General features: G+C 41.8%; 1 protein-coding gene across 1 annotated transcript in view; it reads right to left on the bottom strand.

Moving 5' to 3' along the window:
• Positions 1-16,081: 16,081 nt before the first annotated feature.
• dnajb12 (DnaJ heat shock protein family (Hsp40) member B12) overlaps positions 16,082-26,259 on the bottom strand; it is a 24,458-nt gene continuing 14,280 nt past the window's right edge. Inside the window, exons 4-9 of the mRNA NM_001015991.2 lie at positions 20,986-21,165; positions 20,655-20,734; positions 19,816-19,925; positions 17,917-18,089; positions 17,359-17,508; positions 16,082-16,598 (exon numbers count right to left, since the gene is read on the bottom strand). Of these exons, the coding sequence (NP_001015991.1) occupies positions 17,387-17,508; positions 17,917-18,089; positions 19,816-19,925; positions 20,655-20,734; positions 20,986-21,165 (665 nt within the window). The 3' untranslated portion in view covers positions 16,082-16,598; positions 17,359-17,386. The remainder of the gene's footprint in view (positions 16,599-17,358; positions 17,509-17,916; positions 18,090-19,815; positions 19,926-20,654; positions 20,735-20,985; positions 21,166-26,259) is intronic.

Raw genomic sequence — 26,259 nt, 5'->3', positions numbered from 1 at the left:
AACTGCCAAAGTGCCCCAAGAAATGATTTTCAAATGTTGGCAACTATAAAATACCCCCAAATATCCCTTTACATTAGTGGTATAGCAGTAGGAGTGACAAATTCCAGCATGTATATCTCAAATGGGAAGAGGGCCAGTATCTGTAGCTATGTCTCCAACAAAGGCTGGGGCAATGTTTCCCACAAGAGACAAATAACCCCAGTAGATAAGGGACACTTGCCCCAGACTTCCTTTTGTTTTTTCAGCAATGACGTAAGTTACAGGCGACATGGTTTATTTAAAAGCAACAGGGATATGAATAGTATATAAACAGGAAATCAAGCTGGAACACAGATCTCTAAATTTACCTTTGCTTTTATGCTGGCTGTGGCTCAAAACGTCAAGCGCATGTTCTAATCTAAAGGGACATTACAATGACTAATTAGTGGTTTTGAAAACAAGAAATGTTGCATGTTTCAATTTTTTTGGCTTAGTAAACCAAAGGCAGTAACATGCCTGGGTCTCAATATGTTTAGATGTTATTATTTGCTAATGTTTGTCATGACTATTCACTGGGTCAAATGTGTGCGTTCTTATATTCACTTTTAATTTGAAGCACAAAAAGTCTATAAATAAATGATACAAAAACTGGATAAGGCTTTAATAAGGCTGATGGCACACAGGGCATTTCTCTTATAGTGTATTCTGCTAGCAGAGAAGGGCCCAAACTGTCCCTGCTGCCCTCCATTCCCTTCAGTGGAAACAGCCAGACCCTGCCAATCCTGGTTAGCATTGCCACCTTTTCCCTTTTCCTATATTTTTATCATTTTTACATATTTATAACATTTGCATCAAGCATCATATTTACCTGCCAGGCAGGTAAAATACCAGCCAAGTGGCAACCCTAGCCCTGGTGGTGTCAGACACCATAGTCCAGCAGAATACCCCATTGCAATCCATTTTTCAAAAACACAAACAGATTTTTTAATATTTAATTTGGAAATTTCACATGGGGCTAGCCATATTCTTCATTTCCCAGGGTGCCACAGTCATATGACCTGTGCTCTGATAAACTTCAGTCACACTTTACTGGTGTGCTGCAAGTTAGAGTGATATAACCCCTCTCCCTTTCCCTCCCAGCAGCCGATCAGCAGAACAATGGGAAGGTAGCAAGATAGCAGCTCCCAGTAGATATCAGAAAATCACTCAATAGTAAGAAATCCAAGTCTGGCTTGGGACTCCTCCAGTTACATGGGAGTAGGAGAAACAATAGGTTACCTGAAAGCAGTTCTAATGTGTAGTGCTGGCTCCTTCTGAAATCTTAGACTCAGGCACAATGCACTGAGATTAAATAAAATTTTAAATGGTAGAGTGAATTATTGCAATGTAAATAGTGTAATTTAGAAATAAAAAGTATACCATAAAAATCATGACAGAATCCTTTTAAGTACAATTGTGCCATTTTCACAATGTGAACTGTATTGTATTTATATAGCATAACAAATAGCATAACAGTGCTTCACAATGTGTAACTACAAACAGAGGGATGGCAGAACTAGCAGTAGACAGGCAAAGCATGTATCTCCATTACAGTGGGGTGGGGGTTGTAGTGGCTGTGCAGGCCAAGAAGGGGGGTGTGATGGAGTAGTGGGATGATGAGTGAGCAGACAGGGTGCTCGTCCAAGTAGTATTGCCTTAGGTGCTAACACTACTTGATCTGTCCCTTATTTTAACTTTTCGGCTAGTGGCATGGGGTGATTTCGAAGTCAAAACGTTAAGCATTTTGCCTCTGAAACTATGCATATCAATGCTTCAAATGTAATTTTCATGCTGAAATCTGCCTGCTGATGGACCAATGCCACACAATAAGGGATGGCCGGGAGGTAAGGATTTTTTATACTCCAACCTTGCCATTATTATGGGTTAAATAAACACAATGGGACAGACGTGATAAATTGAGGAGTACGCCCAGCCATAGCCATCAGACAGCTTGTTCCTTTGCTGTAAGTGCTTTTCCTTCAGTTCTTGGGCTCCAGTTTATAATGTGAGATGAGCAGGGTTATTAGGCACTAACTGCCAGGGAAAACACTGCTGAGGAAACACCTGAATTCATATCACATGACCCTGGGGCAGGCTCGGGCTGGGATATATTACACCCTGAGGCTATGCGTCATGATGGAGTGAGGGAACGTTCATGCCTCTGAATAATGGGTGTCTATATCAGTGACCTTAGCCACAGAAATATAAACATTGGCAGCAGTACTGCAGGTCTTGGCCCAGCTTCTCTTCCTGAAACCTTTATCCATGGATGTGTCATTTACATCTGCCGCCACAGCTCTGAAAACAAATAGCCAGCTCTTCCTCCTGAAGGACTACATGCAATATTCCTATTGTTAGAAAGAACCAAGCTTCACACATTCAGATATTACCAACCACTACTAGTAACTTCTCCACTAGTCTGCCTCAGCCTCACCCCTGCCCCCACTGCTTATCTCCTCTGACTTTCTGTTTTGTACACAGGCCAATCCTCATAGATATCCAGATAACTGCCCCCATGCTGAGGGGACAGATACCATACAAGGGGCCACATACTGCATGGCTGCCTTTCTATTGTTCTGATCATTCAGGCAGGCAGCCCCAATGACCACTTCCTCTTCTGCTGATGCACCAATCCAATCTCTGGTGCAACCAATATCCATAGCACATAGATATGGGTCAGGATTGGTACGCTGCCATACACATATTGTAAACTGTACAAGATTATCAGTATGTATATGACCAGCATTACAAGAGGACTTCTGTATCACACTATTTATTTGTGAATATTTAAATTGAGCAAATGCAGACCAGCTGTTGGAATCGCAGAAAAGTATAGTTATCAAAACTTAATTCTGGGGTCATTAGTGCTTGCATATTACATAGTTACATAGTTAAATAGGGTTGTAAAAAGACCAGTGTCCATCAAGTTCAACCCATCCAAGTGAACCCAGCACACACAAACCCATACTGACCTATCTATACACTCACATACAGACCCATACTGACCTATCTATCCACTCACATACAGACCCACACTGACCTATCTATCCACTCACATACAGACCCATACTGATCTATCTATACACTCACATACAGACCCACACTGACCTATCTATACACTCACATACAGACCCATACTGTCCTATCTATACACTCACATACAGACCCATACTGACCTATCTATACACTCACGTACAGACCCACACTGACCTATCTATACACTCACATACAGACCCAAACTGTCCTATCTATACATTCACATACAGACCCATACTGACCTATCTATCCACTCACATACAGACCCATACTGACCTATCTATACACTCACATACAGACCCATACTGACCTATCTATACACTCACATACAGACCCATACTGACCTATCTATACACTCACATACAGACCCATACTGACCTATCTATACACTCACATACAGACCCATACTGACCTATCTATCCACTCACATACAGACCCATACTGACCTATCTATACACTCACATACAGACCCATACTGACCTATCTATACACTCACATACAGACCCATACTGACCTATCTATACACTCACATACAGACCCATACTGACCTATCTATACACTCACATACAGACCCATACTGACCTATCTATACACTCACATACAGACCCATACTGACCTATCTATACACTCACATACAGACCCATACTGACCTATCTATACACTCACAGAAATGGATGCTGTTTAAAAATGTACCATTGTTGTCTCCAAAATGTCAATTGCAGCATGAAATAAATTTGAAGGAAACACATGCCGACTGGTGCACCCATAAAAAACCCACACAGGCACAGCACGCTCTTCATAGTCTTGGTCTTCTAACTTTACGTCACAATGCCAGCCATGAAGTTTAATTATTAATGTCACCTACATTTGGAGCCACTGACATTTCCACCTAATGTTTTTATGCATATTAACCATAGTATCATTAAAAATGAGTAGGATATAGGATATCTGTCATTTACATTTTTACTAAAGAAACTGAGGGCAAAGGAACCACATCTGCATTGGGTAAATAGGGTTAGAGTTTACTGTCTCGGTATACTGTAATGACTCCTGGCATCCCATTTGATGAGGCCGCTAAAAAAAGATTTTTGCTTCTTTTGGTTTTGACCCCTAGCCTACTTTTGTCCATCCTGTTTGCTGCCTGCCCTGACCTTTGCCTGAATTCTGACTTTGAGACTGTATAACCCTCAAGATACCAGATTTTGCCCAGTGTCTACCTTCCTCCTTGGTCCTGATTTTACAACCAAAAGGCAAAGTGGCCCATCAGTCTGAAGATAACAAATATCGTCAAAATACGAGTTAATGCTCACTATTTCTCAAGAGGTCTCGTGAATTCTAACCAACCAACAAAACATATGGCTTTGTCCTACCCCAGTCATCACAGCACTTTAGCCAGTCACGTTTGTACTAAAAAAAATATAACCGCAGCAGTTTCATTCCCTCTAGGGCAAACTGTCCTGCTGACTGCCCAAATCTCAGGCTGACAGTGCTATTCTCTTGGCCTGGCACCTGTGTGTGACCCAACTTCCCAGAAGATCTGCATGTTCCAGTTCTCCTTATTTATTTGTGGTGTGTGGTTGCAACTGTTTGCCTTATTTACCACATTGGCTGCTTCATATATATTTAGGGAGAAGTGCAAGTCCTGCTCTAACCACTGACATTATATTTTACTCTGCTCTCTAAAAATACATATTTTTGGCCATGAACTTTGTAGCTATGTGGTTCCATGTATCCTACCCAATATAGGGCACTCCCTGTTTGTACTTTTAAAAAAGCAAAAACAGCTCCTTAAGATTCATGAAAACAGTATTACAGTTAACAACTTATTTCTGGAGCAAAATTGGTTATTTTTTGGGACTTATTCTTTAAAAAACAACTTGTTTTTGTATCATTCCCCTTTAATACATAGTAAGCAGGCATTGTGCATTGAGAAACTGCTGTTGCTGTAGGACAGAATGCATTCAGGGTGCTAAAGGGATCCTAAACTCCAAAAAACAGGAGTTTTTTGGTTGGGATGGCCAGCTGTAGAAATTGGTGTTTTAAGGCTTTCCACTGGAGAACATAGATATAGTCTCTTTTTTCTGGAAGCTAAGCCTATATCGTCATTATATTCTGAGAACACAAGAAAATCATGATATCCCACACAGAATTCTAGGAAGACCTTAGAGGTCTCCATCTGGCTCACAGGCCTCCAGTTAGACAGCCATCCCATAACTGTTTATTAGTGCACAGAGCTACTGAATGGAATTTGGATAAATGGAGCTAGAGTCACTAATTAAAGGAAAACTACATGTTGTAAAACCCTGCTTCATCTAAATAAAACTTTTTTATAAAAATATACTTTTTTAGTAGTATGTGCTATTGGGTAATCCTAAATAGAAAATTTTAAGAATTAAGGGCCGCCCCCTGGGATCATAGGATCCACAGTGCACACAAACAAGCCAAGGCACACATACATGCTAGGCCCCATCAGCCAATGAATGGACAGAGTTCTGCCTTTTGCTTCCACACTTCTTCCTGTTACAGTTAGAGCTGCATTATTTCTGGTCATGTGATCTCTGAGGGAGCACCCAGCCCATCACTAAATGGTGGATCAAGGGAAAGGATGTAAAAGGACAATATTTACTGATATATATATATTCCAATTTGGTGAGATTCTTTAATAGGTCACTTAACATGATATAAACTATCTGTTGGTTAAGTATTCATTCTAAGCATATAGTTTTCCTTTAGAAACACACTAGATATAAATCTAGCAATTTAGCATCCACAAGCTGTAGAGAACTCACCAAGGTGAAAGTCATAAACCAGGTGCTTCAACCCCAAACCCTCAGCTCAAGGGAGCGGACAAGCTGTTAGCGCAGAAACTAAAAAAAGGAAAAAGGGGGGGGGGGGGCACTCTGGAAATCCAAAAGACAGGCCATTTGAAAAGTTAAAAAGAAAAAATCTTTATTATAGACTCATCTCATAAAGCCTGACGCATTTCGTGTCTATCTCATATAGTTTTCCTTTAAGCAGAAATTTCATTGCAGAGACTGATACCTTGTGCTAGATGCAGAGACAGTAGAATTACCTTCTGTTACATGCTATACTTGTGGCAGATGCCCATACAGAGGGAGGTTAGTGATCCATAAATTAATTGGTTACCAATAAAGCAGACCAATGGCATCTAATGGTGATGCCTATATAGTGTGGGAAACATGGCCACTTGCTTAAGGCAGTTTGCAAAGAGATCCCTCACCATCCATTTACAGCACCCAAGCATATCAGATACAAGGCCAGATTCAATTCCATGAGAAAATGTTATTATGGTTTATCACATGAAAAGTTATGGTCGAGATGAGATTCACTTTGAGTAGAAAAAGCTTTTCTCTGAATTCATTTCCAGTTTCCCATAGATTATCACATAAAGTTTTAAAGCGATAAACAATGAGATGCATCTGTCTCAATGGGAAAATCTGGGATTGAATTAAAAGATATCTTTTCCTCATCAAATTATTTCTGGTCCATAGGCTGACTTCCTTGAGAAACATTGCCAATATGTTCTGCAGATCAGGACTTGGCAATCTGAGCAGTCAGCCCCTGTAAGGAGGACTAATGGGCTGGTCCATCCACTGACAAAGCATATACGTATTCAGAGCCTGTTCCAAAATAATAAAGAAACCCAATTATTTATTGAGAAAGAGTGAATTTTCTACACAATGCTGATACTTTAGCCAATGATTGTACTAAATGTTCATTAATGTTCCACCCAATTATCATAGAGCTGGTTATTGTGCAGAATAAGTGTAATGGGACAGCCTGGCCCGGCTCATTATTCTATATTGAACAAGGCTGGCTTTCACTTACTGCACTGAGCACGTTCTGTCACGTAACCCACATACTCACACGCCTTCCTAACGGCTTCCTGACAATGACACAAGCTTGCCCGAGCCTGCTGAATTCTGACTCAGCACAAAACTGGGATCTCAGGCAACTTGCAGATGTTTTCTATTCTAGGATGTTAATGTTCCTATTCTTTCCTGTCTGTGAAATGAAGTGCTGCCCAGTCCCAGAACTGTGTGTTTGCTTAGCACGTTTCATTTCCAAAGCTGGGCTATTTTAGATGAGGGTGGTGGGGTGTGACCTAGAAATAACATTCTTACCACTGTGCTCTGAACACCTGCAAACCACAGGGGACTGGGAGGGAGAAACATACAGCCGTAATTAGCCGACTTGGGTTCGACTGCAAGATTCAATGTATTGTGAGTTCTACTGAGCAGGATTCTAAGTGGTTTAACTTGGAGTTACTGGGCCCCAAAGAAATCTCTTTTAGCCTCCCTAAACTCTGGAATAAGATATGTTTTAATAAAGTTATATTGCAAATCTTTATCTGTCATTGTCCAACTGGTTTCCATACTGATTAGGATTCCTTCTTTCAATCAGATTGATGGCTTCTACAGGGTCATCTTTAGATATGGCAAAGCAAAACAGAAGGGGGGGGGGGGCACATTATTAATATAAAGTTATAAAGTAAGCTAACCATTGATGCTGTTGAACCTCAATTCCAAGCATTCACTGACCACTTTTATCAGTTAAGGGGTACAGAGATTAGCATGACATCAACAGCTGAGGAAGGGAGACAGGAGTCACCCCGAAACATTGTTCATGCCTCACACTGTTTATTGTATAACAAATTCTGTTTAAAAACATTGGTGCGCTTGCCCCTGTTCTATTGCATCAAAAGCTGAAGGCCCCCATTTAGAGCAACACAGACATCAACTGCTACTGCCACCATCTATACCTTCTGTACCCCACTTTTCATACCTTCAGCTGCTTCCACTGAATGCGGGGGGCAGGGCAGTGATCCCTTTTTGCAACTCCCAACCCATTGAGAAAACTTTGGACTTCTGACTACTGAAAGCAACAGCAAAATAAGATTGACTCATTAAAGTTTCCTAACGGTCTTGTTATGTAACAGTTGCAATGCAATTAAATCATAAGGCACTTGGGAACACTTCAGTGGCCACTTTACTTTAGGGAACTAAACTCTATGATTTACAGTATATGTCAAGCAAAATACCAGTTACGCTCCATAGATGGAATATTTTTTATTTTGGCAGGAAAATTCCCATCAGCTACAGCCTTAAAGGAACAGTAACACCAAAAAATGAAAGCGCTTTAAAGTAATAAAAATATAATGCACTGTTGCCCTGCACTGGTAAAACTGGTGTGTTTGCTACAGTAACACTACTATAATTTATATAATAAGCTGCTGTGTAGCCACGGGAGCAGCCATTCAAGCTGGAAAATAGGAGAAAAGGCACAGGTTACATAGCAGATAACAGATAAGTTCTGTAGAATACAATAGTGTTTTATCTGTTATCTGCTATGTGCCTGTGCCTTTTCTCCTTTGAATGGCTGCCTCCATGGCTACATAGCAGCTTTTTATATAAATTATAGTAGACTTGAAGACTGAAGTAAACACACAACTTTTACCAGTGCAGGGCAGCAGCACATTATATTAAAGTTACTTTTATACACTTTCATTTTTTGGTGTTACTGTTCCTTTAAGCTGGCCATATACGTTCAGATTTTAGTCTTCTTTGGACGAACGTTCGGATGACAATTGTACGTTTAAATGCTACGATCTGAAACTAACATTCAGACTTAAATTGTAGGATAAAGCCCTAAAAATAACAAATCAGAGAATGATCTGAACATGAAATAGTTGGCAGACACCAATCGTACGAAAGTGACTTCCATTGTAGGATTTCGCCGGATACACAATGCATGTGCAGATTTTATGCTGTTACTGATAAATGTAAGAGTGTAGGAGAAACTACATGAAAGTATAGAATACCATATCAAGGAAGGAAAAATAATTACTCAGTTTAAAGGAGAAGGAAAGGCTAAGTCACTTGGGGATGCCAAAATGTTAGGCACCCCCAGTGACTTAGATCGCTCACCTCATACCCCGGGCTGGTGCCCCTGTACGGAGAGAACAGCACCAGCCCGGGGTAGCAGCGAGCGCTTCCTCCTTCCTGTAGCGCCGCGCACACATGCTCAGTAGAGTGAAAAGCCGAACTTAAACAAGAAAGTCGGCTTTTCACTCTACTGCGCATGCGCCGGCCGACGGATTTCGCCGGCAGAAGAGAAAGGAAGGAGGAAGCGCTTTCTACAGGTACCCTGGGCTGGTGCTTTTTTTCTCCTAACAGGGGCACCAGCCCAGGGTACAAGGTAAGCGATCTAAGTCACTTGGGGGTGCCTAACATTTTGGCACTCCCAAGTGACTTAGCCTTTCCTTCTCCTTTAAAAGTACAAAAATAAAACAACTTTTATTACAATAATAAAATGTTAAAAACTCTAAAAACATAAAAAGATAAAAACTTAGGGCTTGCTGCCCATAAATTTGTCCACTTTCTGCTCCACTCTGGCCAACTGGGCCTTCATGGAGGCAATGTCCTCTTGTATGGACCGAAGAGTGATGTCAATCCTGGATGGTGATGTTTGGGTACCCACTTCTTCGGTCGGAGGACTTGCCTCTTCCCAGTCTTCGGCCAGGGGAGCAAAAGGGGTGTCAGGTGCCTCGGGGGCCTCAGGTGCCTCGGGTGCCTGGGGAGCCTCTGCAGCATGGGGGGCCTGGGGTTGGGCCTCTGGATGAGGCGCTACATCCAGCTGAAGATCTGTGAGATAGTATTGCAAGATGTTAATTAAATATATTATACATATATATATATATATATATATATATATATACATTCATACACAAAGGGCCACCATCATAAATAACGGGGCCCCTCACAACAACATTTTTGGGGCCCCCTCCTCCCACTCCCCCAATGGCCCCTCCCTCTGTGAACCCTCACATCAATACAAAGGACACACAGACATTGTTAGCCAGGGCCCCCTAAAACATTCGTGGTCCTTCCCCAAATGACTCATACTATGCATACTACTGCTAAGTTTTATTTTTAACTGTCAGGCAAGTTTGGGAAGGCTAAGAAAGCTGCCATACTAAGTAAGGATAGTAATGATAAGATGGAAATTCTACTGGCAAGCTTTGGTAAATTCTGTTTTTCTGCCCCAATGTCCTGCTGAGGGTACCATATCTAATAATAATATATATATATTTAATTAACGTGTTCTTTAAAACCTGAATAAAGTACAATAATTACCTTCCGCTATTTCAGCCACTAAATCTGGACTCCTGCGCTTGATATCAGACCATATCCGCTGGAGAAGTCTGAGGTCCATTCGGAGGGCAAATCGATTTTCCAACCTCCGCATCAGCCTGTGGAGGATTGCCCTCTTCCTTGAATGGACCCCTACGATCCCCAGCAGCTGCCTGTCATAGGATTCGCGCAGGAGGTAGCGGCAGATGTAGCCCCTCTCCACCAGACGTAGCTCTGATACCCCAGGCATGTTGGCTCTCTGAATCACTGCAGGCTCTGACACAAAATGGCCGCAAGTCGCGCCTATCACGAGATTACAAACGGCGAATAGTCGCCAAAATATACTGTGTAATGTATTTGTCGCGACAAAATATGCACCGCTATAGTAGTGACTATGCACGCCATGTTAGCCATACATGCCAATACTTTTGTAAAACTTCGTAAAAAAACACATACTTGAATAAATAACACTGCAAAGTCCATATTTTATTGCCAAAAACTCATTTACTGTACTTTTCTATAATTATCGCCTGCCTGAAGTAGGTGTTATTTTTCGCATAGCCTAATGCGATATTTAGCGCGCCTAAGTGTTTGTGAATCATGCGTTAGTATTCTTTTCAGCGCGCTAATTAACGCATGCGCTAAAACTACCGCATGTGGAAGCGCGAAATTTAACGCATGCGATATGCGACTTAACGCACGCGGTAATACTGTCGTTTTTTTTCATGCAAAAAAAGTGCGATAAAATTTATTGCACTTTAGTGAATCAACCCCATAGGCTTTTAAGAGCTTTGTGGGCAGTAGGAAAAAAATGTTTCAAATATTGTCCCTCCATTAAATTGAACTCAAAGTGCAAGGTGAAGTTTAGAGCAGGTGATTATGAAAGGAAAACAGGGGACCTAATATTATTAAGTGATACTCACCTGCCCAAAACGGCACCCAACACTTTCAATATATTTATTTCAATTTAAGTTAATGGAGGGGCAATTTGTAGTGTCCCCCTTCCACAGGCCTACAAAACACTGCAAATCACCCTGTGTGCCATTATGGCCGACTTCCTGGTGGAAACAATATAATGTAACCTCCCATATAAATTGTAAGCTCTATGGGGCAGGGACCTACTTCCTCTTGTGTCTTTGACTCTTACAGTTGTAATAAGTTATCTTTTATTTATTTGTGCTTATTGTAATACTTTGTATTTTTCTATTTTAATACCCCTGTTTGTATTAATGTATTTACTGTACAGCGCTGCGTACATAAGTAGCGCTTTATAAAGTTATACATACATACATACATGTAACACGATTGATGACCATTTTGCAAGGAAGTAAAGAAGAGGAGGAAAGCTTTGTGGTTCAGTTAAGACACAGGAAATTATTAGACTGATTTGGAGATACATTAGTGTTCCTAAGGGCAGAGTCACACATGGGAGATCATCCGCTTTTCTCAGACCACGTTTCCTATGCAGCCTGAGGAAAGCGAATCTGCTCTTATCTACAGTTCCATGTAGTTGCACTGACAGGCACAGCTTCAGCCTGAGTGCAGCTACATGGAGCAGAGTGGAGTTTGCCCTGAAAACTGCAAAAGCAGACATTTTTAGGCTGATCTCCACTCTGTGACATATTGAATAAAAGCAGATCCTGTGTGGGGAAACACAGGCTAAGAAAAGCAGATGATTCTCTGGGTGTGACTCTGGCCTTAGGGCAAGGGAACACAAAGCAGATTGACCGCTTTCCTCCATTAACTGGTGGATCCATTTTCCCCCATGTCTATAAGAAAAGCCTAAGGAGGAAAGTGGCCATACCGCTTAGTGTGTCCTTGCCCTAAAGCTGGCCATGCAGGCACCAATATTATCGTACTATATTCGGTGCATGTGTGGCGGATTGATGAGGCTGACAATATTGCAAAAGCCTTGGATATCGGTTGTCTCGTCATTTGGGCGCCATTGAAGGCATCCCACAAAGGCAAGGGCTGAATCGTCAGGTAGGGGTAGAATTCCTATTGTTTCCACCTCCATATCCAAGGATTTCAGATTAGTCGCCCGCGACTAATCTCCCTGAATTGCAATCCCGCCGGCGAAAATGTAAATAGCCGGTGGGATGGCATACGCTGCGCCGCAATTTCAACAGATGTTGCCTTGAGAGGAAACTTCCGCGATTTTGTTGAAATCGTGGCGCCGCGTATGCCATCCCACCAGCGATTTACATTTTCGCCGGCGGGATTGCAATTCGGGGAGATTAGTCACCTGTGGAAATGGAGATTTGTCAGGGGTGACTAATCAACCCGTGTGCGGGCGAATAATCTCGTGTGCCAGAGCCCTTAGAGAAAATGTACAATCCCCCATGCCCGGAAGTGCTGGACTTTCTTTACAATGGGGAAAGTGTGAGGTTATCAGAGGATGATGCCATAAAAGGCTGCGGCACAAAGAAGAGATAACATCTGTGCATCAAAAGCTCAGGCTGGACACAGCAGAGACTGTTCCTCTGGGGAAAGTGGCTAAATCTGTAAGGAGTGCTCTGCAGGGATCAAACACACAGGCCTAGAGGTCAACAGAGAAAGGTGGAGCTCCATGTACAACAGCAGTCAGTGCTGTAATGATCCCAGGCACTAGTGCAAGAACTGGCACCATTTGTCTTTCAGATAAGGCTCCCAGTGCAAGTGAATAGAGAGGGAGAGAGAGAATTCCTTTAGATTAAATGCCTACAAATCACTCTTTGAGCCTGAAACAGAGCTTGGGGGTTGGGTCAAAGGAACGGGAAAGCCATAAGTCACATAGACAACGTAATATAAACAGATATATAAATCAATGCTTTTTCCAGTTCTAAATCAAATTCGACTTGCAAAAAAAGCCACTCCCCCCTTCTGCCTTAGTGAGGCACAATCAGGTTTTACACAAAAGAAAACAATCACTTAGCTAAATAGTTGAGCACACAAGTTATGAACTGGACCTGGGAACTAGAAATAAGTGAGGAAGATGCCCCCTATCCAACCAGAGCTTATACCCATGCCTATTGGCAGTGTACACCATTTTTCCACGAGTGCAATGATAGGGCTTGTGCTAAATAAACATTCGGTCCATTTTTAGGAGATATGTATGGTTTTTGTCTTTTTTTGCACTAAAAATGGCAACATCTGAAATTCAAAGTAAAGACACATTATATTTCTTGTTTGAACAATCAAAACAAATCAGGTGTATTTACCCCTTACTTGGATTCATTCTTTTGGGTCGCTAAGCATACAGGCATGTAGAATGGGCAAGATAAAGGGGTGGTTCCAATTAACTTTTAGTATTTTAAAGAATGCCCTATTCCTAGCAACTTTGCTGTTGGTCTTCATTTTTTAAATAGTTATTTCACGATTTTCCCTCTATTTCTGCCTTATTCCAGCTTTGAGATGGAGGTGGACCTCAACAGACTAAAAAATGTTGCTCTACATTACATCTTATTACTTATCTTTGTTGTTATTCTTCAACATTTCTTACATATAGATTGTAAGCTCTATGGGGCAGGGACCTCCATCCGCTTGTGTCTTTGACTCTTAACTTGTTGCAACTGTATTTATCTTGTATTTATTGTTAAGGTGGCCACACACGTGGCGATTTCCGATCTTTCGTGCGACAATCGGCCACTAACCGTTCAGGGCTGAAACGGCAGATAAGGAGGTAGAAACAATAGGATTTCTGCCGATTCAGCGCTGAAGGCAGATTTTGATCAAGCGCCTTCTATGGCGCACGATCAAAATCTTTTAACCTGGCCGATTGGCGAGTCGACCGATATCAGCAGCCTCCTGCGATATTGGTCAACTCGCCGACTTGCCATACACGCACCGAATATCATACGAAACGGGGTTTCGTACGATATTATCAGTGCGTGTATGGCCACTTTTATACTTTGTATTTATCTATTATCTTAATAACCCCATTTGTATTAATGTATTCTACTGTACAGCACTGCATACATAAGTAGCACTTTATAAATAAAGATATACATACAAATGTATTGTTTTTTTCTGATATCTACTGGGAGCTGCTATCTTGCTACCTTCCCATTGTTCTGCTGATCGGCTGCTGGGGGGAGAAGGGAGGGGAGTGATATCACTTCAACTTGCAGCACAGCAGTAAGGGCTCTGGCACACGGGGAGATTCGTCGCCGCCGCGTCTGCCATCCCACCGGCGACTTACATGTTCGCCGGTGGGATGGCAGGGGGAAGGCAACTCGGGGAGATTAGTCGCCCGCGAACAGGGAGTTTTGCCGCGGGCGACTAATCTCCCTGTGTGCCAGAGCCCTAAGGGTGAAGACATACAGAGCTACTAGTAGCAGCAACTCGTCACGGCTACAGAAACAGACAATGCTGATCATTGTATTTTAGCAGAGGCAATTCTCAGTATGGTCTATGGCAGGGTATTTTCTGGCGCTTAGAAGCCGTGACAAGTAGCTCCGTGTGTCTTCACCCTTTCAGCCACGATAAACCTTTGCTATTGCGGGACTAATCTCCCTAAAATGCCATACCACCAGCATAGAGAAGCCTAAGCGATGTGTATGCCATCCCACCATCGATTTACATTCTTGCTGGTGGTATGGCATTTTGGGGAGATTAGTCGCCCACAATACCTTCCCGTGTGTTGCTGGCCTAAGTGAAGACACATGGAGCAACTAGTAGCAGCTACCTTTTCACAGCTACTAAATGCCAGAAAATACTTTGCCATAGACCAGTGCTGTCCAACTTCTGTGGTACCGAGGGTCGGAATTTTTCCGGCCTCTGTGGTGGAGGGCCGATAATGGAAGCTAGTTTTGACCACTCCCCTTTTAAAAACCACACCCACTTGAAACCACACCCATGTTTTCACATGACCATAGCCATATTAATGGTGGTAGTACAGCAAAAACCTGCCATACTCTGCCTTCCCTACCCTGCCTGTGTGTGCGCCATACTCTGCCTGCCCTACCCTGCCTGTGTGTGCCATACTCTGCTTGTCCTATGCTGCCTGTGTGTGCCATACTCTGCCTTCCCTACCCTGCCTGTGTGTGCCATACTCTGCTTGTCCTATGCTGCCTGTGTGTATGGCACATACAGGCAGCATAGGGCAAGCAGAGTATGGCACACACAGGCAGCCTACAGTGACACAATGCTGGCAATGCTCCTACAGTCTGCACAATAACTATATATTAAAAACGTTTTAATTGCAGTACCACCTCAGTATATGTTCTTTTTATAGTGAGCAGGGTTTATTTGTGGGTTTCTACTGCTCCTGAGGTGTGAACAGGTGAACAATGGGGGGTGATTACAGCCTGAGCCTGAGGTGTGAACACTGCAGGGGTAGAACAATGCAGAGATTGAAAAGGTGTGAATAACACAGGGGATTACATTTTTAAACAATACAGCCTGATTACAGCCTGAATCTGAGGTGTTAACCATGCAGGGGGCCAGTACTGATACCATTTAAATCTTACACAAAGGTAAGCCATCAAAGCAGCCAGACAGGTGGGGGGCCACACAGAGGGGGGTCGCGGGCCGCCAGTTGGACAGCACTGCCATAGACAATACTGAGGAAAACACACAGACAATTATCAGTAAATGAACAGCATTGTCTATTTTAGTTGCCATGACAAGTAGCTGCTTCTAGTAGCTCCATGTGCCTTCACCCTGTCTTCAGCGCTATTGCACTCTCTGCACTAACAGAGCTGAATTTTCATTTTAAAAAATGAAAATTTGGCACTTAAAGTTACCAGAGGCAGCTTTGTGCCACCCTTGGTAACCTGGCCACTCCCTGCTGCTGTTCTCACCTTGCCTCATGGCCGGAGTGGCCCTGGTTCCATCAGACGCAGTAATATTGAAGGTGAATAAGTGTTTAGCCAACACTACACAAAAAAGGGTTCACACTTGACAATTTATTTAGGTGAGCAGAAATCGGATGTATAGATTAATTCCAATATCTGCATAATTATCTTTGTTTAAAAGTACAACATATATACAGCTATAAATTAATTCTAAATAAATCATATTTTTTCTTCTTTGTTCTAAAAGTCTTCTCGATTCAGTACAGGCCACCTTCTGAGGGATTGCAGGCTTGCACTGCAGCATCTGAACCTGTTGGTTTATCATGTTGAAAATGGGTGTAATGAGGGGGCCAATGACCAAAGGAATTTTGGGAAGAAGCAGAGCAGCTGTTTGCATCCAGTCCTAGTAGGATCTAAGTTCAAGTAATGTCGATAGGTTTGTGCGTTGACATTTATTAATTTATAAACCCTTTAACAGACAAAAGGGGTGTGGGGGCACATAATAGCAGAGCCAGGATTACAAGTCCCTCTAGCAATGAGGCTAGAATGCTCATTTGGTGCTCCCTCCTTGCTTGCTCTGTATTGCCAAAAGATTTTTAGCTACTCCAGAAACCTGGAAAAAAAAGAAAAGCACATTTTAAACATTAACATATAAAAAGAGCAAACGGACTACTTTCATGGATTCCATTCAATAAGAGTATTAGTTTAAAACAAACGGTGCTGCTCACTATAAATTGGGGGTCCCCAACCTTTTTTTTTTCCCTTTGAACTACTGTACATTGAAATATACTATATATATATAGCATATACTAAAGTACACAAACATTCTTTGTGGAAACTTAATTTGCTTATTGCAGGGTTTGCTCGTATATGAACGCTACATATTACATAACCTTTAATAAAACATGTTTTTTGGATAGTGCAGCAAGTCGCAACCATTTCCAAAATGCTGGCAAAACTTCTCAGAACTACTGGCAGAGTAGGGTATGGCACACACAGGGAAGACAGGAATATGGCACACACAGAGCATGTATGATCTTTCTGTATTTTACGACAACAATACGATGACATCTTTTCAAATAATTGTTGTCCGTAGACGGCATATCGTAAGGCAAACCGGCCGTCCAACGATCATGTACTGATTAGAGTTATTGCAGAACGAGTAACATCAGCTTGTGTATGGCCACCTTAATGCAAGATATGGTGCCTCATAGGGTCTTACCCTAAGGAATTACAGCATCTGCTTTGCTGGACTTATTTACCCAGAAAGGGCTTGTGTGATTGGGCCTAAAAAACATTTGTTAGTTTATAATGTAGAGTCGAGTGATTATAAGCAAGATTATCAATTATCCTATGAGCTTGTGCGTAAATACCTGTGCCATGTGACGTGCTAAGTAAAGGCTAGCCATGCATTGATGCTTGAACTTCGGTTAATCTACTACAACTTGGAGTGCCCATCCTTTGTGCTCGCTGGTACAGGTCAGAATCTCCAAAATAACGTGCGCGGTACAGCAATCCTTCCTCTGCGAGTGAAAAGAAAGTATGATCAGGAACAGCACCAAAACATGAAAGATAAAGTGACTGGAATCTATTATGTGACTATGCCCTTTCCAATGGTTACAGATAATTTACCCACTGCAATTCCTATTCATCACAACAAGGAAGTATTTTTTGTTCACCGACGCAGAGCACAATTTCACACCGGCGGCAAACTGCCCTGAATGTAATCACCCTTAAAAATAGTCCAGTGCTAGGCTCACTGAGCCTTGCTGCCAAAAAAACTAAACTGCAGGGGTCAAGCTGTGTGATTGTGTGTCCTATTAGTACTAATAAATGAGTAAACTAGCAAATGCTATGTATCCCTTGCCATTATATTTGATAAAAATCACAAAGATAATGGGACATGGAGAGATTCTCCAGGCCTGACTCACTCTGCTGCTTCTCCTTCCAGCAGTTGTTTCTGAGGTTGGCTATGAAGTCGTCTTCTACACTTCTCTCGACACTCCGCAAGTTTGAGCCAGTGTATTCCTCATCAAAACTGTCTGTTACAAAGTAGGGAACCTTCAAGTGCTCAGTTACACGCCTGTGAATGTGTCCCACTGACCTGTACAGGAAAGGAAACCCAGATTTATATGAGCTGATATTGTATAATGCACAATAATTACCCATTAGATGGCCAGTATGGAAATAAAAAGGGAATAGGAAGAATATAAATGTAAAAGAAAAGCTTACAGGTTGTGAAATAGCAATACACAAGGAAACCCTTAGGCTACTGCCATGCAATCCATTAACATTAGGTTCTCCCTCTATCTGCGCTAGTTGCAGAAGCACAAAAGTAGGCATTTTCGCACATTTCTTTCCATAAACAATTGAAAATATATCACAATCGATCATAATACACAATTCCCAGCTACATGTTTTTTTTCTTCCCACTCTAGCCCAGTGACAGATTTGGGCATCTGCTTCCAACACTCATTGTAATTGCACATGGCAGTTCTAGACCACTGCTTTCCTTGTAGAGAATGGAAACATGGTGTCTATGGTTGAATCTTCTGCTGGTAGCATTGGATAAGTTTTCCCATACCGTCCCAAACTCACACAGACATTGCATTTGCCATTTAGTTGAATGGGGAGGGGCTATTAGAAGACTGAATTGTTTTGGTTACTGTCGCTTTCTCTTTGGGGACTGCAGTGACCCTCCTATGTGCCATCAACTTTTGTGCTTAATTGACAAGAGTTGGACATCCCTCTATAATGTCAGGCTACAGAAATCACATAAGTTCAGCACCTTCTAAACTCATCTCACCCATGCATTAACAACTGACCCAAAACATACTTTACATGGGGCAATGCATTAGTTAAGTTAAGCAGGTACAACTACACCAGATCAAGCAGTTTGGTCAGTCAGTTGAACTACATGACGAATGAGTGGCTAGCATTAGACCATGAAGAAGCAGAGTGTGATAGAGATGAAACTGGCTGCATATTAAGGGTGCCCTCTGGTGGAATACAGTTAGCGCCGCCACATAACCCGCAGGGAAAATATATATTACATCATTACCTCTGCCTCTGACACACAACTGCTGCTCTATAACATAATCTCTATGGAACCCATTTTTGCACCTTAGGCCAGTCCTTGTCTTGACTTTTTCAGTTCAAGCCCCCAACTGGAGGTAAAATATTTGGCAAGTGTTCCTCACTGAAAGCACTACCGTATCAGCTATCTACCATAGCACCAATAATATATAAAACAGAATATACATTCTCACTAGTGATGTGTGTGTTGACCCGCAACATGTGGGTTTACCCTTAGGTGAGATGGGTAAGGGTTAACAATGGAGCAACCATTGCAGGTTAGGGTTGGATGCAGGGTCAGACAGGGGAAGTACACTCTTCCTATGCTCCTGAAGTTTCCTTCTCTTGGATTTTAAGGTGCATGCAGAAATAGTGTGCAGAGTGGATATACGTGGGTATGGGTTGGGTTGGGTTCGGAGTAGTGTGCAGAGTGGAAATATAGAAATCTAAGTTGTAATACAACGGCAACATTTAACGAGTTATTGTTAAGTTTGGGTTAAGATTTTGTGGGTTAGGGTCGGGTGTGGGTTGTGTTTTTCTTCACTCACACATGACTAGTGCTCACCCCCAAGTCCCACTCTATTTGAGCCTCCATGCTAAGCTTATAGGAGTATCTAAAACAGCACATAGGAATTCTTCTAAAATCTTTAATAGATCCCAAGGAGGGACAGCCCAAGAGTTTGTATACACAAACTATAACCTAAACCCTTAAGTTTATGAGAAAGGATAATGTAAAACACAAGGTTTGTACTTACGGTCGGTGGCTGAGACTATAAGGTGGTGTGGAAACCATCATTTGGCTCAGAGCAGAGACAATGATCAGGATCAGAATAGGCATCAGCTGTACAAACATTCCCAGGGTACCCTACAGAAAAAACAGACAGGAAAGAATTAGGACTTTCACAGAGTGCAGCCTTTATACCAACTGTAAATCTCTCATTTTGTAATCTGCCAATGTGCTTCAGTGGGTTTCACTCTGAACCAGTCCAGCTCTACCGTCTCTCCTCACCTAGCAACATGTGAGGGCAGTAGCCTTCAGTGTATCTGTCTGCAATTGCCCAATTTACTGATTTCTACTGAAAACGAATAAGATTCCCAAATACGTAAGCTGATATTTTGTGCTTCAGTCGTGACTTAAGCTGGGCTTGAAAAATTTTGTATAAATGTATGATTAATGTATCATTTATTTCCATGAGTGCCTTGCCTTTTTTTAAGCTTGCCTATACTTGGGGAGTCTAGAGGTGGGCCATGGGGCAATTAACACCTTTTATGAGTTTGACTGTCTGTAGTTCAGCACCATCTTATTGCCTTTAAAAGGAGTCAGTGAATGTCAATGCATCAAATACTTGCATGAGATGTACACTACAGTCAGGCAAACTGCTCCCAATGATAATGGCCATTTGTCTTTTTAAGATATTATTCCAAGTAACAATGCAAACAAAAACAAAACAGGTGTTCTAAATACACAGACATCTAGAAACCTAAACCATAAGGCTCCTGCCAACTATAATATAATCAGGGGTAAATATGAAAATATGGCAGCTGTGAGTTCAATGGCACAGAGCATGGTCATATGAAAGACATTCCTACTCACATCTCCTTGGTGTTCCCGCCGATCTTGCCTTTGAGGGTAAGTGTAACGCATTCGCCCATTACTATATACATGAACATTACCTGGCAGGAAAGTAAACAGAAATGATTTAGGGCCAGCGTAGTCATAAATGCAGCAAGTTTCTTTCATTCATTCATTCATTCATGGGACTGAAACGTCTCTGAGCAAAAACCAATCAAGGTTACTTATTTTAACATCTAATATAAATGAAAAGGAGCATTCACCATACTTCAGACAGTAATTGTCATTTTTATAGAGAACATATGAAATGACCTGAAAATTAAGAGAGACTATGAAAGATCTAGCTACTTACTAGCAGGGAATCCACCACCAAAGAACATGTTGAAGAGATCTTCAGGAGATATGTCGGCCTCGAATCCTCGGTGAAAGTCGGAGTGTCCATGTCGTGAGGAACTGACCTTTTCCTCTCCAAACTGGTCATATTGCTTCCTCTTCTCTGTGTTACTTAACACTGCGTAGGCATTCCCTATGGCTGAGAAGGAACATGCGGTATTACAAATGGATAATAAACAAATTCAGCAAATCAGGCCTATTCACATGGCTTGCGGGGGCTGCTTGGCCGTGGCTCAAGAGATAGTCCTTGGCTGCCTTTTACAACGAACATTGGAAAGTGGATTTAAATTACATTTTCAGTCATTATAAACAAAACATAACATTTTGGGATAGACATCCTCTAACATTTAAAGGATCAAAGAATTTTCGCTCACCACAAAATGACTTCCATCTGGCACCAGGCTAAAGCAGTTTTACTAAAGTGTATTATTTGCTGCCAAGTGAGCCCTAAACTTTTTATGGCCAAATTAGCCATCTGATCACCATTTAATCAACAAGGAGCTTATAGCAGGACTGTCCAACTGGAGTCCGACAGGGTTACGTGGATGCGGCCCTTTTTAAGAAACTGTGATGGCCTGAAGTAAGTGTGAGTTAATCATGCGAGATGTCTAGTTTTAAAGGCGACCACATTAAATTTAAATTGATCAGAAAACAAACTATCCAATACAGGCGCAAACGGCCTCTGACAATGTTGAAGACCCCACAGAGGAAAAAAAGCCCCAGTGAAAAGGTGTGTGAACCTAAAGCGGACATGCAAGCAAAAACAGTTCCCTTCTTGTTTTCAATGCAAATCATATATTAGTGTAGGCCGACCCAGAGATAAGGCCTTTACATCCCCTTATCAACCACATACTGTAATAAATACACATGCCAGTCATTATAGGGTGAAAACAGTTGTAAACTCCATCAAAAACAAACTCTGAAATAGGCATTGTACTTCTTGCAACACGTGCAGCTTTGTCTGAAGATTCACCTTGCACCCTGAGAAACTGCAGGCGCAGCAGAGAGACAACGGTGTTTGTTGTGCAAGGTCAGATGTGCAATCAGGCTGCAAGGAGATAGCGGCAAGGCTCCAGCGCTGTGTGAATTATCTACAGTAAGGTGTGGGCATTGTGCAGAAATTCCCTGATGGAAGAGATTGCCATACAATAGATAACACACACACAATGTCAACAATGTGAATTTACCACTGGGCTATAGCTAATTACACTGCTGTATTTTTTAAAATTTAGCCAGTTTCATTAAGAAGCAGTGACAGGTCAGGATTCGCCTTTGGCTGTTTGTGAAAGAAGGTCCGATGACATGCTGTTTGGCTTAGCCAAAAGGACTACCGACAACATGGACAACAAAGCAAGGTCACACTGATCTGATAACATCAGAGCTGAAGGGGGAAACCATGATTGATAGATGATTATATTGAGAATATGGGACTACAAACCAATCTTGAAGTTGGTGGTCACACCTAAATAATTTGGCCAGACAAATGTGAGTGAAAGAGCACAATATTAAAAGGACTGGTCGCAGGGATAGCTGCTAGCTGTCTTTAGCTTACCAATCTTATAGTATGGAATTGTAAGAGATTTACAACCAAAAGTTTTTTGCCTACAATGCAGTATTTTTCTCCAAAATCTCAGGGCAAATGCGACTTGCTGCAATTGAGCCATATGCACCAATGTATACGTAGTGCAAGGTACAGCTAACATTTACAGAATTAGGATTGCGTCACTTTCTGTAGTGGGAGTTAAAGGACATGTCAACCCCAAAAGTATTTTTTTTGCCTGATAAGAGAAAACATAATTCTAAGCAACTTTCCAATATCAATTTATTAAAAATATTAGTGCTTTAAAAGTTATTTGTAAATGTAATTGCTAAAAAAGGCAGCATTTGCTGAACTCCTGGTTGTTACTTTTCAAACAATGTTGCAAAGGTCAGGCTCCTCCAGCAAGGCAGGTCTGTCAGTCTGCTGTCTTGTGTTACATTGTTTCAAATGCCAAATAACTAACAAAAACAATACAAAAATGTAATGAATGAATGTATATTGCAAAGTTGCTTAGAATTAAGTTTTCTTTTATTAAGAAAAAAAATATTTTTGGGGTTGACATGTCCTTTAAAATATTAGAATGTGATTCTATCAGTGTAATTCTGCTGCACCCATTGATGCAACCCACCGGAATTACTGTGCAGACTCCCAATTCCTGATCTGCAATTCCTCTTGTTGGTTAATGTTCAGCTTTCTGGTACACACATGGGAACACTCACACGTGCTACTGAAATCAAACAAACGAAAGATCCTACCCAGCAGGCAGCAGATCCCTTGTAAACAGTCATAATGCCAGGAGAAACAACATTTTGTACTACTGGTCTCTGATATCTGTTCTATTATTTACTATTCACACCTGGAACATTCTGGAGAAATCTGAGTAAAGGTACCTCCATCCAGTCCCAACAGGAATCATTTCAAGGGTGCTGTACAAAAGCACTACTGATAGGATAAGGTACATCTGTGGTGATGCAATGAAAATATCCTCTTAAGGTGGCCATACACATTCACATTTTAGTCTTCTTTCGAGGGACATTCAGTCGTATGTTTAAATGCAACGATCTAAAACTAACATTAAGACAAAGGACAAAGTACTAAAATATACTATAGGACAAAGTACTATAGGACAAAGTACTAAAAATAACAAATCAGAGGATGTTCTAAATATAAAATAGTTGGCAGACACCAATTGTATGAAAGTGACTTACATTGTAGGTCCCCAAGAATATCGTCAGTTACACAACACATGCGCAGATTTTATCATTAACCAACCAAAATGTTCAAACCTGTCCGATCGACTAAATGACCAGGACGATAATTTGGAGACCATACAGAAAATCTGTGCATATATTGCCAGCTTAACACCTGGGACACCTTGTTGATACCTGTGGAGTGACAAAACTAGTGCTAATGCTTGCATTGTAGCAGACCTGTGTGTGTACTGGTAACCCGCAGCTACAGCTCTGACCAATGGGTGGGTCTCCATGTTCCCCAAAATAATATTAAAATTTCTTCTTACAAAAGAAAATAAAATGAAGTGCACATTTGGTTCTAAACAAATTTTTGGGTCAAAGCCGAGTCTGTAACATATCTGTCCTTACTGCTCAGGTGCAAGTAGGCCAGATAAGTACTGGAAGCCATTCAAGATTTATTGGGCAGCCTCAGCCCTGTCAGGGGTGGCATCACAAATCCTGCATGCCATCTGTAGCCAAATGACGAACCAAAAAAATATCTAGTTTGTTGCTAGTTATACATAATTTCTAACTTAACTGCCCTCAAGCTCCTTCTCTAAAGCTGGACATACACCTAAAGATCCGCTCATTCCTCAATATGCCTACATTGAGCTGAGTGATATTGGGCTGATCTGACTGTTTGGCCCATGGACTAAGAGATCAGCTCACAGCAAGGCAAATGCAAGCCCGCCAGGCAAGCACCACATTACTGAGCTGCTCTGCCCTTTGCCCTGCCAGAATTTTTAAACTTGACCGACTAATTTTCAGGCAGATGTTGATCAGGCAAGTCAGTCTGTGGGCCACATACACAGGCTAATATACTTTTGACTTGGTGCAAAAGGACAGAGACCATAGATTGTAAGCTCTATTGGGGCAGGGGCTGATTCAAGTTACGAGTTGCGTAAATTTGTCAGTGCAATATAAATATATAATTGCAAAGCTGCCAGCCAGGCCCAAGACCCTGCCTCATTTACACTTCCTTCACAGGAGCCCAACTGAGTTAAGTTTACCTGTACATTAGCAATCACTGGAGTTATAGCTTGCGTTGCTGAAGTCACATCATGGCACTAAATTTACCCATCTAACAAGCCAACAAAAGATGGCAGTACAATCTATCTGTAAGTGCAAGAACAAAAGCCGCCTATGCAAAAGCACAGTGATTGCGCAATACCATTACTCATTAACCAGAAGATGTAATACGCTTCCCAGGAGGGAGTTTTAGAATTTACTCTGTTTATCTCTTTGAATGTGAGTTAATTGCAAATCCGGGGATTATCATATCTCAAGTACGCACACTGGGACAGGAGGAGAGGGCCATGCGTCGCTAGCCATGTTCATTGTATCTCCAAGGACAGGATCATTCAGACCAGCCAGATAATGCTCAGGACAAATGTGCTGACACGGCATTCTGCCATTGTGCTTATGGGTCAGTGTTTTTCTATAAATTCATCATTTCTGCATTGATGTTTGTGTAAAGTCAAAATTCTACATGTAATAAAGGATAAAAATGAAGTGAACCTCTAATACCAACAAGTGATAATATATTAATAATCAATATAAAAAAAGGGAACACACAAAAAACAAAACGGACTTCATAATGTCTGTGCCATTTTTGGATAAAATCATTTACTTTCATTCTAAGGGCTCTGTCACACGAGAGAGTTTAGTCGCCCGCGACAAATCTCCCTTGTTGTGGGTGACTAAACCCCCCGATATTACATCCCACCCGCGAAAATGTAAATCGCCGGTGGGATGGCATACGCAGCGGCACAATTTGCGGAAATCGACAAAGTTGCCTCGAGAGGCAACATCGGCGATCGCATCGCCGTGTATGCCATTCCACAGGCGATTTACATTTACGCCGGTGGGATGTCATATTGGGGAGATTAGTCGCCCACAACAAGGGAGATTTGTCACGGGGGACTAATCTCCCCATGTACCAGAGCCCTTAACAACATTTTGGACAACGTCTTGAATCGGTTTGAAAACAATGGGATCTGAGACTGAATGGGTGGGTGTTTGTTTACAAAACAGATAAAAAATGGCAGCCATGATGAGGCAGATAAAAAAAAAAAAAAGAACCCACCAAGGGTTAAGGTGGATATACACGTTACAATTACAATCTTTACTGCGACCACTAGTGGCTGTACCCTCCATCATCGTTCAGGGCAGAATCGTCAGACATGGAGGTAGAACTAGAAACAATAGGAATTCTACCCCTATCTGACAATTCAGCCCCAAACACTTGCCTTTGCTTGGATGCATTCAACGGAGCCTGATCAAAATTTTCTGTCCTGCCCAATCGACGAGACAACAGGTAAAAGTTTTTTGAAAGTCGTCTCGCCAATCTACCATATATGCACCGAACACACAGGCTGACAATAAGCCTCATGTGACCTTGCCCTAAGCATTTTGTGGCTTTAACACTAAGGGCAAGGTCACACTGGGCGGATTGTCAGCC

The sequence above is a fragment of the Xenopus tropicalis genome, chromosome 7, assembly GCF_000004195.4.
Source record: "Xenopus tropicalis strain Nigerian chromosome 7, UCB_Xtro_10.0, whole genome shotgun sequence".
Lineage (NCBI taxonomy): Eukaryota > Metazoa > Chordata > Amphibia > Anura > Pipidae > Xenopus > Xenopus tropicalis.
The sequence above is the reverse complement of the archived record's forward strand: the minus strand, read 5'-3'. Positions and strand labels throughout refer to the sequence as shown.